The 12,753-nt window shown below is 45.5% G+C and overlaps 1 protein-coding gene across 4 annotated transcripts in view; it reads left to right on the top strand.

The window, feature by feature from the left end:
* CARMIL1 (capping protein regulator and myosin 1 linker 1) overlaps positions 1-12,753 on the top strand; it is a 244,731-nt gene that overhangs the window by 174,539 nt on the left and 57,439 nt on the right. For all 4 annotated transcript variants that reach the window (XM_064150101.1, XM_064150102.1, XM_064150100.1 and 1 more), the window contains 3 exons: positions 142-273; positions 9,412-9,587; positions 12,648-12,735. In XM_064150101.1, the coding sequence (XP_064006171.1) occupies positions 142-273; positions 9,412-9,587; positions 12,648-12,735 (396 nt within the window). The remainder of the gene's footprint in view (positions 1-141; positions 274-9,411; positions 9,588-12,647; positions 12,736-12,753) is intronic.

The following is a 12,753-nucleotide window of genomic DNA, read 5'->3' as shown; positions in this document are numbered from 1 at the left end:
CTGTAGGCAGTATTTGAAGTGACAAAATAATTCTAATTTACAAAGACTTTGATTTAATGGAGAGGTTTCCTTCTGTTTGTCCAGCATTGCAGTCAGGCAGTGATAAGCCTACTTTCCAAAGACATTCTTTTTGTTTTACAGCTCTTACCAAATCTCTATCACCTCGGTGGAGCTGCTTGGGCAGGAGCAAATGGTTCACTCTCCAGTCCAATCCAAGAAACACTTGAATCCATGGCTGGAGAAGTCACAAGAGTTGTGGATGAGCAACTTAAGGTCTGTGGATAGTTGTGAGGTCTCCTATTGATAAATGTGAATGTGCCACACTCTCCTTATAATTTCTTTTCAATCTCTCAGTAAGCTTATGTCATATCTTTTCATTATTAGTTTCTTATAATTTTGTGCTGTATTATCATAGTATCACACAGTATCACCAAGGTTGGAAGAGACCTCATAGATCATCAAGTCCAACCCTTTACCACAGAGCTCAAGGCTAGACCATGGCACCAAGTGCCACATCCAATCCTGCCTTGAACAGCTCCAGGGACGGCGACTCCACCACCTCCCCAGGCAGCCCATTCCAGTGTCCAATGACTCTCTCAGTGAAGAACTTTCTTCTCACCTCGAGTCTAAATTTCCCCTGGCACAGCTTCAGGCTGTGTCCTCTCGTTCTGGTGCTGGCCACCTGAGAGAAGAGAGCAACCTCCTCCTGGCCACAACCTCCCCTCAGGCAGTTGTAGACAGCAATAAGGTCACCCCTGAGCCTCCTCTTCTCCAGGCTAAACAATCCCAGCTCCCTCAGCCTCTCCTCGTAGGGCTGTGCTCAAGGTCTCTCACCAGCCTCGTCGCCCTTCTCTGGACACGCTCAAGCATCTCAATGTCCCTTCTAAACTGGGGGCCCAGAACTGAACACAGTACTCAAGGTGTGGTCTAACCAGTGCAGAGTACAGGAGCAGAATGACCTCCCTGCTCCTGCTGACCACACCATTCCTGATGATTATCTGGATACTTGTTCAACTGTAATGAACAAAATTGCTTCAGTGTTTGCAAGTGGTCAGAAATAGAAAATACTGTTTAGCATCATCTTATTTTGCATTCTAGAAGAGGAAGACTTAACAGTTGCTCCTTAGGCCCTTAATAAAGGCATCTCTCAAGCTCCCTGCAATGTCTTATGTCTTGGAGAAAAGTGCTCACTAGTTCAAGGGTCCCACTGGAGTGAAAGCTGCTTTTCTGTAGACTGCATTGCAGAATTTTTTTCCCCATTGACCACTTTCGAACCTGGTACAGAATGCACTGAGTCAGCACAGGCAGGTTTACAGGACATCTTTTCACAGGTTGCCTGTCAAACTTGAGTTCTTGAAACAGATGCCATTGATCAGTGCATATTCTCATCTCTGTTCAGCCAGGTCTTGTGCAGAAACTCCTACCTTATATACAGGTCTTACTGTAGAATCAGCAAGGAGAGTCATCCGTACAGCATGTGCAAAGGTATCAGTCAAGGAAGAAGTCAAGAGTGGGAAAATTTCAGTACCTGTTCATAGAATCAACCAGGTTGGAAGAGACCTCCAAGATCATCCAGTCCAACGTAGCACCCAGCTCTATCCAATCAGCTAGACCATGGCACTAAGTTCCAGTCTTTTTGTGAACACCTCCAGGGACGATGACTCCACCACCTCCCTGGGCAGCCCATTCCAATGGCAAATCACTCTCTCTGTCAAGAGAGCCTATACCTCCCCAGCACAACTTGAGGCTGTGTCCCCTTGTTCTGTTGCTGGTTGCCTGGCAGAGGAGACCAACCCCCACCTTGTTACAGCCTCCCCTCAGGTAGTTGTAGTCAGCAATGAGGTAGTCCCTGAGCCTCTTCTTCTCCAGGCTAAACAATCCCAGCTCTCTCAGCCTCACCTCTAGGGTTTGTGTTCCAGTCCCCTCATCAGCCTTGGACACGTTCCAGTACCTCAACATCGCTCTTGAATTGAGGAGCCCAGAACTGGACACATTACTCAAGGTGTGGCCTGAGCAGTGCTGAGTACAGGGGAAGAATAACCTCCCTTGTCCTTGTTGACATCTACATGGAAGTGAAAGAATTTAAGAATGTGTATCTGAGGCAATTCAGATCAACTTAAGTTTGTGAGTAGGCTACCACATCTGTTTTGCTATGTTTAAACTTCTCAAAGAATCTGGAAGCAAAGTTTGAACTTTCAGCTGAAATAACATGAAAGTGCTTCAGTCAGAGGGAATATAATGAAGAACAGTAATAACCCCACATTACTAATTACTTCTTCTAAATTAAAAAGTTAATGATGAGGAAAATGGCACTGAACTTTTTAATATTCTCCTCCTTTTCCCCATTATATGAAATAAAGTGAAAACTGTTTATCACTTGTTAAATTTTTGCAGACATGAAAGTGGTTTACTGACAAGATTCTTCCCAGTGGAGCTTCTAAACCATTACTTGAACAGGAATGGTCAGGTCAGCCCTTTATGCACTTAAGTGCATTTTGGGGAGTATTAGAGAATGTGGGGGGGAACTGACTGAAGCATTTGGAGCACTTTTTTTTTAATTCCTGGTTCAAGATTGAATCAATGAGTCTTCCACCGTAGAATCATAGAATCAACCAGGTTGGAAGAGACCTCCAAGATCATCCAGGCCAACTTAGCACCCAGCCCTAGCCAGTCAACTAGACCATGGCACTAAGTGCCTCATCCAGGCTTTTCTTGAACGCCTCCAGGGACAGTGACTCCACCACCTCCCTGGGCAGCCCATTCCAATGCCAATCACTCTCTCTGTGAAGAACTTCCTCCTAACATCCAGCCTAGACCTACCCTGGCACAACTTGAGACTGTGTCCCCTTGTTCTATTGCTGGTTACCTGGGAGAAGAGACCAACCCCCACCTGGCTACAATGTCCCTTCAGGTAGTTGTAGACAGCAATGAGTTCCCCCCTGAGCCTCCTCTTCTCCAGGCTAAACAACCCCAGCTCCCTCAGCCTCTCCTCATAGGGTTTGTGTTCCAGGCCCCTCACCAGCCTTGTTGCCCTTCTCTGGACACCTACCAGCACCTCAACATCTCTCTTGAACTGAGGAGCCCAGAACTGGACACAGTACTCAAGGTGTGGCTTGAGCAGTACTGAGTACAGGGGAAGAATAACCTCCCTTGTCCTGCTGGCCACACTGTTTCTGATGCAGGCCAGGATGCCATTGGCTCTCTTGGCCACCTGGGCACACTGCTGGCTCATCTTCAGCCTACTATCTATCAGTACCCCCAGGTCCCTTTCCTCCTGGCTGCTCTCCAGCCACTCAGTCCCCAGCCTGTAGCTCTGCTTGGGGTTGTTGTGGCCAAAGTGCAGAACCCTGCACTTGGCCTTGTTAAATCTCATCCTATTGGCTTCTGCCCACCCATCCAGCCTGTCCAGGTCCCTCTGCAGGGCTCTCCTACCTTCCAACAGCTCCACACCTGCTCCTAGCTTAGTGTCATCTGCAAACTTACTGATGCTGGACTCAATCCCCTTGTCCAGATCATCAATGAAGATATTGAACAGGACTGGGCCCAGCACTGATCCTTGGGGAACACCACTGGTGACAGCTGCCAAGTGGATGTGGCACCATTCACCACCACTCTCTGGGCTCTGCCATCCAGCCAGTTCTTGATCCAGCACAGAGTGAATCTGGCCAAACCATGAGCTGCCAGCTTGGCTAGGAGTTTCTCGTGGCAGACAGTGTCAAAGGCTTCGCTGAAGTCCAGGTAGACTACATCCACAGCCTGCCCCACATTCACCAGGCAGGTAACCTGATCATAAAAGGAGATCAGGTTGGTGAGGCAGGACCTGCCCTTCCTAAAGCCACGCTGGCTGGGCCTGATCCCTTGGCCATCCTGTAGGTGTTTTTGCACATTTACATCAAAAGAGACTTTAGCTCAACCGTTCTAGCTTGTACATTTGATTTGTGTGGCATTAAAGTGCCTTACAAGACACTCTGAAGTTTTAATGCTCTTTACATGTTGAGACACTATATTTTTTTTTAATTACTTTTACACTGAAGGCTGGAAGGGTTTCCTCTAATTTCTGTGGTGATGTACTTGGTGAGAGAGAAAATGTCAAATGTGGATTATGATTTTTTTTCTTCCAGTTGTTTAAGTCAATTCAAAGCACTATATGCAGTTTACTGTTTGGAGATAGATGAGGAAGCTCTCAAGTACAGTTAGGCTTGTAGTTGCTGGGGAGAAAAACATCCTATGTTGCTGTAAGTTTATGTTAGCTGCCATTGCAACTGGAGCCTGATTCTACAGTTTGGACTCTTGGTAAAGTCAAGGAATGCACTTCAGGAAAATAAAAGGGTTTGGGTTTGGTTTTGTTTTGGGTTTATTTCGGATGAGTTTGTGTTTCGGAGGTGATGTTGTTTGTTTGTGGGGGTTTGGGTTTTTTTTGAGGGGTTTGATATGTTTTTTAACCCACAAAGAAGGGAAGGGGAGGAAGGAAGACCTTAGAATATGGAAAAGCAGCATCTTGGAGTGAGTTGAGTTCACTGAAGGAGAAATTATGGCAAGGCCCTTGTGTTTCTTTTCTCCTGCTGATGTCACTGTGAACATGCAGAATCCAGAGATGCTTTATTCAATAGGCAACAGCCCAAGGGAATGTCATAGAGAAGACAAATAGTGCTTAGGCAACAGAAGATTGTTTCATAAGGACAGGAGTGTTTGAATTATTCCTCCTAAATTCCATCTTAGGGTGAAAGGTTTGTTGGTTCCTTTAGCATTTTGTCTACAAATATCACAATCCTCCAGTCCTTTTTTCTCACTGTAGCTTTTCCTGAATGCTAAGAGTAATGAATTGTGGGCAGATCTTTGTTCTCTTCTTTCTGCATGCCTGCTGACTGGCATTTGTGGCCTTGTGACTGAAATGCACTTTGGTTAACAGCACCATGCACTTCCACACACTTGAGAAAGAGAGGCTGGGAAGGTGCTCAGCAAAGAGACACCTGGGGGTGTTGATTAGCAGCTGGCTAAACATGACCCAGCAGTGTCTTTAGGTATCAGGAAAGGCCAGCAGCATCCTCACTTGTATCAGAAATAGTGTGACAAGCAGGACCAGAGAAGTGATTGGTCTCCTGTACTCAAAACTAGTGAGGCCATGTCTTGAGTAGTGTACTATTTTGGGCCCCTCAAAAGAAAGACATTGAGGTCTTGGAGCAGGGCCAGAGAAAGGCAACCAAACTGGTGAAAGGTCTGGAAAACAGGTCTTATGAGGAGCAGCTGAGGGAACTAGGGTTGTTTAGTCTGGAGAAAAAGAGGCTGAGGAGGGACCTTCCCATTCTCTCCAACTACTGAAAGGAGACTATGGTGAGGTGGGTGTTAACCTCTTCTCTGTAAGAAGTGAGGGGATGAGCGGAAGTGGCCTCAAGTTGCAGCAGGGAAAGTTTGGAAGAAGCTTCTTCACTGAAAGGGTTACCAAACACTGGAACAGGCTCCCCAGGGAGTTGGTTGAATCCTCATTCCTGGAGGTATTGAAAAGATGCACAGACGTAATGCTAAGGGACGTGGTTTAACATCACACAAACCCTGTGAGGAGAGGCTGAGGGAGCTGGGGTTGTGCAGCCTAGAGAAGAGGAGGCTCGGGGTGACCTCATTGCTGTCTACAACTTACCTGAAGGGAGGATGTAGCCAGGTGGGGGTTGGTCTCTTCTCCCAGACAACCAGCAACAGAAGAAGGGGACACAGTCTCAAGTTGTGCTGAGGGAAGTATAGGTTGGATGTTAGGAAGAAGTTCTTCACAGAGAGAGTGATTTCCCATTGGAATGGGCTGCCCAGGGAGGTGGTGGAGGCACCGTCCCTGGAGGTGTTGAAGAAAAGCCTGGCTGAGGCACTTAGTGCCATGGTCTAGTTGACTGGCTAGGGCTGGTGCTAGGTTGACCTGGATGATCTTGGAGGTCTCTTCCAACCTGGTTGATTCTATGATCAGTGTTAGATAATGTTTGGACTCAGTGATCTTAAAGGTTTTTGCCAACCAAAACAGTTCTATGATTCTACCTAGTTTCAATCCTCCTGTCATGGACAAGGACATCTCCTAGTAGACCACGTTGCTGAAGGCCCCGTCCAGCCTGACTTTGAATGTTTCCAGGATAGGAGCCTCGACAGCTTCTCTGGGCAGTCTATTGCAGTGCATTACCACCTTCACGATGAAGATTTTCCTCCTAATGCCTAATCTAAATCTCACTCCTTTCAGTTTGAAGCCATTACCCATTGTTCTGTCACTGTGTATATTAAAAGGCTCTCATCTGCTGTCCTGTAGGCTTGTCTGACTGCAACAAGTGCACTCAAGGAGCTGAACCAACAAAAACTGTTCAAATGCTTGACAGCTACTACGAGGTCTCCCCAAGTCTTCTTTTTTCCAGGCAGAGTAACTCCAACTCTCTCAGCCTGTCCTTATAGGAATGGCGTTCCAGGTCTTTGATCATCTCTGTGACCTTCCTCCAGACTTGCTCCAACAGGTCCATTTCCTTCCTGTGCTGAAGACTCCAGAGCTGGACACAGTACTCCAGATGTCACCTCCCAAAAGTGGAGCAGAGTGGCAGAATCACCTGGTTCCACCTGCTGGCCATGCTTCCATTAACGTAGCCTGGGATGCAGTTCTGCAGTTTGGGCTGCAAGCGCACATGTGGCATCTCATGCTGAGCTTCTCATCAGCCAGCATCCACAAGTCCTCCTGAAGTCTGCTGTCTCCATTTTTCTGCCCAGGCTGTTTTGGGTTTGCCCAGACTGGGATGCAGAACCTTGCACTTAGCTTTGGTGAACGTAATGAACATTGGCCAACCTCTCAAGACTGTCAAGATCTCTCTGGATGGCATCCTTGCCTTCCAGCACATCAGCTGTACCATACAGCTTGGTGTCATCAGCAGACTCACTGAGGATGCACTCGATCCCTCTGTCCATGACAAAGATTTTAAACAGTGCTGGTCCCAATGCTGTATCAAAAGAAATGTGGCCAGCATGTCAAGGGAGGTGATTCTGCCCCTCTGTTCCATAGAGTACTGTGTCCAGCTATGGAGTTCTTAAGAGTGGGACAGATGTGGACCTGTTGCAGCAGGAACAGAGGAGGGCCACAGAAATGATCAGAGGGATGAAATGCCTCCATAAATAGGTGGAGTCATTCAGACTGAAGAAGAGATAGTTACTGGGAGACCTTATTGTGGCTTTCAATACTTAAAAGGGGCCTGTAAGAAAGATGGGGACAATGTTTTTCATGTGGCTTGTTGCAATGGGACAAGGAGCAAACTGAAAAAGGGGAGATTTAGACTAGATATAAGTAGGACGTTTTATACAGTGAAGGTGGTGAAACACTGGTGCAGGCTTCCCAGAGATGTGTTAGAAGCCCCATCCCTGGAAACGTTCAAGGTCATGTTGGACTGGACTCTGAGCAACCTGATCTAGTTGAGGATGTCTCTGCTCACAGCAGGGGGTTGGGCTAGATGACATTCAAAGATCATTCCAACACAAAGCATTCTATGATTCCACTTTGTGCTGGGAGTGTGGGAGTGGACATAGGGAGCTTGTTTTCAAATCTGAAGGCTTGAGCAGCCTTGATCTCTTGCAGTCTCTGAAACAAGGTATTTAATGCAAGATTAACAGCCTCCTGAAGATACCTAACATCGATTTCCTCAGTTATTTGGACTGGGACTGGAGAAAGGTGGATATAAGATAGAATTTGAACAAAGAGCAATTTGCAGTCTTGTCAGAAAACACTGCTTTATGGTTTAAACTAAATGATTCTGTATAGTACACAGAGTACATATGAACAGAGATAAAGCCACATCAATTAAAAATGTTGTCCTCCAGGTGACTAGATGATTGTTTTATACTTTCTGTGGTCCTACCCAACTTTTTTGGATATGAAAACTGAAAACAACTAGTGGGAAGCTACTTCAGTCATATAGGGAACTAGCAGTGTTTCTATGTCTCATCCTGATCCCTGTCTGGGATCTTTCCTGCACTTCTCATGACACAAGTTCATATGTGGATGATTACATGAGGAGGGACTGTGCCTGAAGTGAGGGCTCTTTAGCCTTCTAGTTAGAGATGGGGATTGGAAAAGAAAGCAGTGAGTTGATGAAACAAGATTTAAATGAGAATTACCTTTTCTCACAGGCACAGATAGGAGATTAATGCAGTCAAAAGGGGCTTTGTAATGTAACTCCATTGTATTGAGGCATATGTGAAGGTCTTTTTTTAAGAGAAAGACTGAGAGGGAAGATTTATGCCATCAATAGGGCAGAATATTTTAAGAAAAAGAAAGTTGAGGGGCTCACAGTTCTGGGTTTAGAGTGCATATGGTTTACTTCTGTCCTGGTTTGGAGTTTTGATCAGTCAGTAAAAAAGAATAAAAAATGTTTACTGTACCTGAAGTTCACTGGAGACTTCCATGTACTTTAACAAGATCCATCTATTAAAGGTTGTTCTGCTGTAGACTTTGTGTATGTTAATAAGATCCATCTATTAGAGGTTTGTATGCCCACCATAAATCATCCTTGCAGCTGCTACTTGAAATTTGGCTAGGATATTCCAGCCTCCTTTCTTTCTATACTGATCCCTCTTACAAATTGGCAGGTCTGGAGCACTGGTGAAAACTGCTGGTTCAGGGCAGTTTAGAACCAAGGCAGCTGCAGCAGAGCATCCAGTGGTGGATGCAGAAGGGAATCTAACTTACTGTTAAATACACAGAGATGGAGATGTTCCATATGTCCCTCTGTAACTTTACTTTGTAAAATGTCTTTTACACTGCTTGTATTGGACATTAGAGAGAAGAATTGTAGCTATTGCAAGATGTCATGGTTTGGGTGTTACCCACCCCCCCTCCACTTTAGAAATCACCCAGACTAGACTCAGTTGGCTCTGGGAATATAACTGAAGCTATTTATTTACAGCTAGCACAATATACAAGCAGATATTTACAGTATATACAGTTATAGACAGAAATATACAAGGTAAAAGGTAATACAGAAACACAACTCCCCTCCCAGAAACCTGAGTCCCCAGGAGGGGCTCTCAACCACCCCTGCACCTTCTCCCTGGCCCCTCTCAACCTTACCCCAGTCCTAAGGAAGAACAGAGGTTCAGCCAAGAGGTTAAGAAGCAAAGGTGAGTGGAAGGTGAGGTTAGGGAGATGCAGCTCAGTCAAAGCCCAGCCCAAGAGTGAGCCAAAATGGCCAGAGTGTTATCTAATGTTTTCCTTTCTTCAGCAAGACTCTGAGGGAAGCAGACATCACCATTGTTTTCCTTTTCACAGCCTATGATCTAGTTTTTCTCACCAAAACATTCTACCCTGCTTCAAACTAGCACACCAGACTAAAACCAGAACACTCCTGCGATCTTGCACCTAATGAACATCTTAATACCCGGTGCTAACTTTTACTTACCATGCTGCAGACACTCCTTGAGTCTATGGTGGATGCAGCAGAAAACCTTTGCCCGAATGTGATGAAGAAAGCTCGAATCCGTGAGGACCTGATTGAGGCAAGCACTGAGAAGATTTCCATCCCACGCACTTTTGTGAAGAATGTCCTCTTGGAGCAATCTGGGATTGATATCCTCAATAAAATCAGGTACTTCAACAAAACTGGTTATAGAATTTGGATTTTGGATTGCATGTCTGTGTAGGAGGTGATTCCTGGAATTCTTCTGCCACTCACAAGAAACTATACTAAGGCATTCAAAGAACAGAAAATTGTCCTACAGATCTGGTCAACCTACATCAGGAGAGTTGAATATTTGGAATCTCCAGGGATGTTAACATGATCATGAATGCATGTGTTCCTGTTCTTCTTAGTAAAAGAGTTTGGATTTATGGTACTCAAATAATGTTTTCACGGCTGATGTTTATTTTGAATCTATTTATGTTCTCCAGTAACACTGAAATACTCTTTTAGAAGGAAATTGCTCTTAACTTCCTTTTAATCTTAACAGGGCTCTGTCTGCTGCTGCATTTGATCTCATCCTGTAGCTGTGGCAATGAGTTTAAAACTTTTTGTTTCTGTGGGAGATGTGCACTGCAGACAGACATACTTAAAAAATGGAGGTTTGGATATTCAAATCAGAATCCCAGAGTAGAAACTGTTATCCTAAACAACTCTGGATGGATGGATGGCAGAGCCCAGAGAGTGGTGGTGAATGATGCCACATCCAGTTGGCAGCTGTCACTAGTGGTGTTCCTCAAGGATCAGTGCTGGGCCCAGTCCTGTTCAATATCTTTATTGGTGGTCTGGACGAGGGGATTGAGTCCAGCATCAGTAAGTTTGCAGATGACATCAAGCTGGGAGCAGGTGTTGATCTGTTGGAAGGTAGGAGAGCCCTGCAGAGGGACCTGCACAGGCTGGATGGGTGGGCAGAGGCCAATGGGATGAGATTTAACAAGGCCAAGTGAAGAGTTCTGCACTTTGGCCACAACAACCCCAAGCAGCGCTACAGGCTGGGGAGTGAGTGGCTGGAGAGCAGCCAAGAGGAGAGGGACTTGAGGGTGCTGATAGATAGTAGGCTGAAGATGAGCCAGCAGTGTGCCCAGGTGGCCAAGAGAGCCAATGGCATCCTGGCCTGCATCAGGAACAGTGTGGCCAGTAGGACAAGGGAGGTTATTCTTCCCCTGTACTCAGCACTGGTCAGGCCACACCTTGAGTACTGTGTCCAGTTCTGGGCTCCTCAATTCAAGAGAGATGTTGAGGTGCTGGTAGGTGTCCAGAGAAGGGCAACAAAGCTGGTGAGGGGCCTGGAACACAAACCCTATGAGGAGAGGCTGAGGGAGCTGGGGTTGTTTAGCCTGGAGAAGGCTCAGGGGTGACCTCATTGCTGTCTACAACTACCTGAATGGACATTGTAGCCAGGTGGGGATTGGTCTCTTCTCCCAGGCAATCAGCGACAGAACAAGGGGATACAGTCTCACGTTGTGCTGGGGTAGGTCTAGGCTGGATGTTAGGAGGAAGTTCTTCACAGAGAGAGTGATTGGCATTGGAATGGGCTGCCCAGGGAGGTGGTGGAGTCACCGTCCCTGGAGGTGTTCAAGAAAAGCCTGGATGAGGCACTTAGTGCCATGGTCTGGTTGACTGGCTAGGGCTGGGTGCTAGGTTGGCCTGGATGATCTTGGAGGTCTCTTCCAACCTGCTTGATTCTATGATTCTTTGTTTAAAAAAAAAAGGGGGAGTGGGAAGGAGCTTTCACTTGATTGTTTACTGCATCTTTGGTTTTATTTTCACATTAAACACAGACCAGAATTTTTTTTATATATAAATATATATATGAAAAATGCAGTAGAATGAGATTGACCTCTGCTTGAACCTTTGAAGTTGCTATTATTTGGCTAAGAAATCCTTTCTGCTTGATGGAAAAGCATGTCATTTTTGTGTTGTGATGCTAATATCTTTGTAGAAGAAATAAACAGTTAGACTTAAAAATTAGTTTTGCTGAGTGCAGCAAAATTGGCAGGGGAAAGGTGTTAAAGACTTCAGAGCATTTAAAATGAGTGAATACTTTTCACCTCAGTGTTACTGAACAAGTCCTGACCTTCAGGCAATAATAGTGCCCTTGCACCTGTGAAAGCTGCAACTGTCAGTGGGGTGATAGTGCCACACTGTCACACTTCCTACCTTGTATTATTTGAAGTTAATGTGTGGGTAACTGAAGGAAATCCTTCACTCATTCTTTTCCTACTGTGGCTTGGCCACCATTCTACCTACCTATGAAGTGCATTGCCTTTCCAAGACGTTTCTTACTCTTTCCTCCAAGCTTTCTGTAACAGTGCTAGCCCCAGACAGAAGTAGCTTTGTTAATCCAACGTGACTCAGTCCACATATAAATACCTTAAAACAAGATCTTGTTGCTTGCTGGCATAAGTAAATTGAAGCAGTTGGGCTTGAAATGATAGAGAAGGAGAGAGAAGAGTTTTGAGCCACAGTTCAGGCATATGTACTTGTCAGCTGCAAGTCCTCCACAACCTGAGCCTTTTGTATTGTGGCCAAAGAGAGGACTCGAAGGGAGCAATTCAAGGTATAAGTTTTCTTGACAGGAAGTTGCTAATGAAATCACAATTCAGTTGTAATGGATATTTTGGTGTTCCTCCTACTTCTGTGTGGTGGGAATAACTGATGTGAAGTTCTTGAGACAGAAAGTGGACACCTAGAGCAAAAAGAGGAAGCAAAACTGCGATGGCAAAGATGGTAGAATCAGCACTGTGCAGTTGTCCTTCAGCTGGCAGGCAAACATGAAGAAAAAGAATTGAGGGAGGGAGGGAGTGGGTTATAGTTGCTTGGTGTGGCTATGTTAAAGAGGCAGGACTCTTCTAAATCCCATTCATCTGAGATTAAAGCTTCTCTTACTCTAGTGGTAGCGTTCCTTACCGAGTTGCACATCATTCAGCTCTCTTACCCAGATGTTTTCATTTCAACTCTTAGAAGAATGTGAAAGCAGGTTAAATGTGGTACAGAGGCTCTTGTGTTCCTAGTATGATTCATGAGCTTATTTCTGAAACCTGCAGTCATGTATCCTGACACCCTCTAATGTTTTACTTCAAGTAAAGTGGCAGCACTGGGTAATAGTTGCACTGTTGAACGTGTTGTAAAGACAGAAACCTCCTGTGTGAATTAAAAACTTCTCTGTCTCGTTTTCAATCCTCACAGTGAAGTAAAACTGACAGTGGCTTCTTTCCTGTCTGACCGGGTCGTAGATGAAATCCTGGATGCGCTCTCCCACTGTCATCACAAGCTGGTGAGTATTTGTGTGCTT

The sequence above is a fragment of the Pogoniulus pusillus genome, chromosome 10, assembly GCF_015220805.1.
Source record: "Pogoniulus pusillus isolate bPogPus1 chromosome 10, bPogPus1.pri, whole genome shotgun sequence".
NCBI lineage: Eukaryota > Metazoa > Chordata > Aves > Piciformes > Lybiidae > Pogoniulus > Pogoniulus pusillus.
The sequence above is the reverse complement of the archived record's forward strand: the minus strand, read 5'-3'. Positions and strand labels throughout refer to the sequence as shown.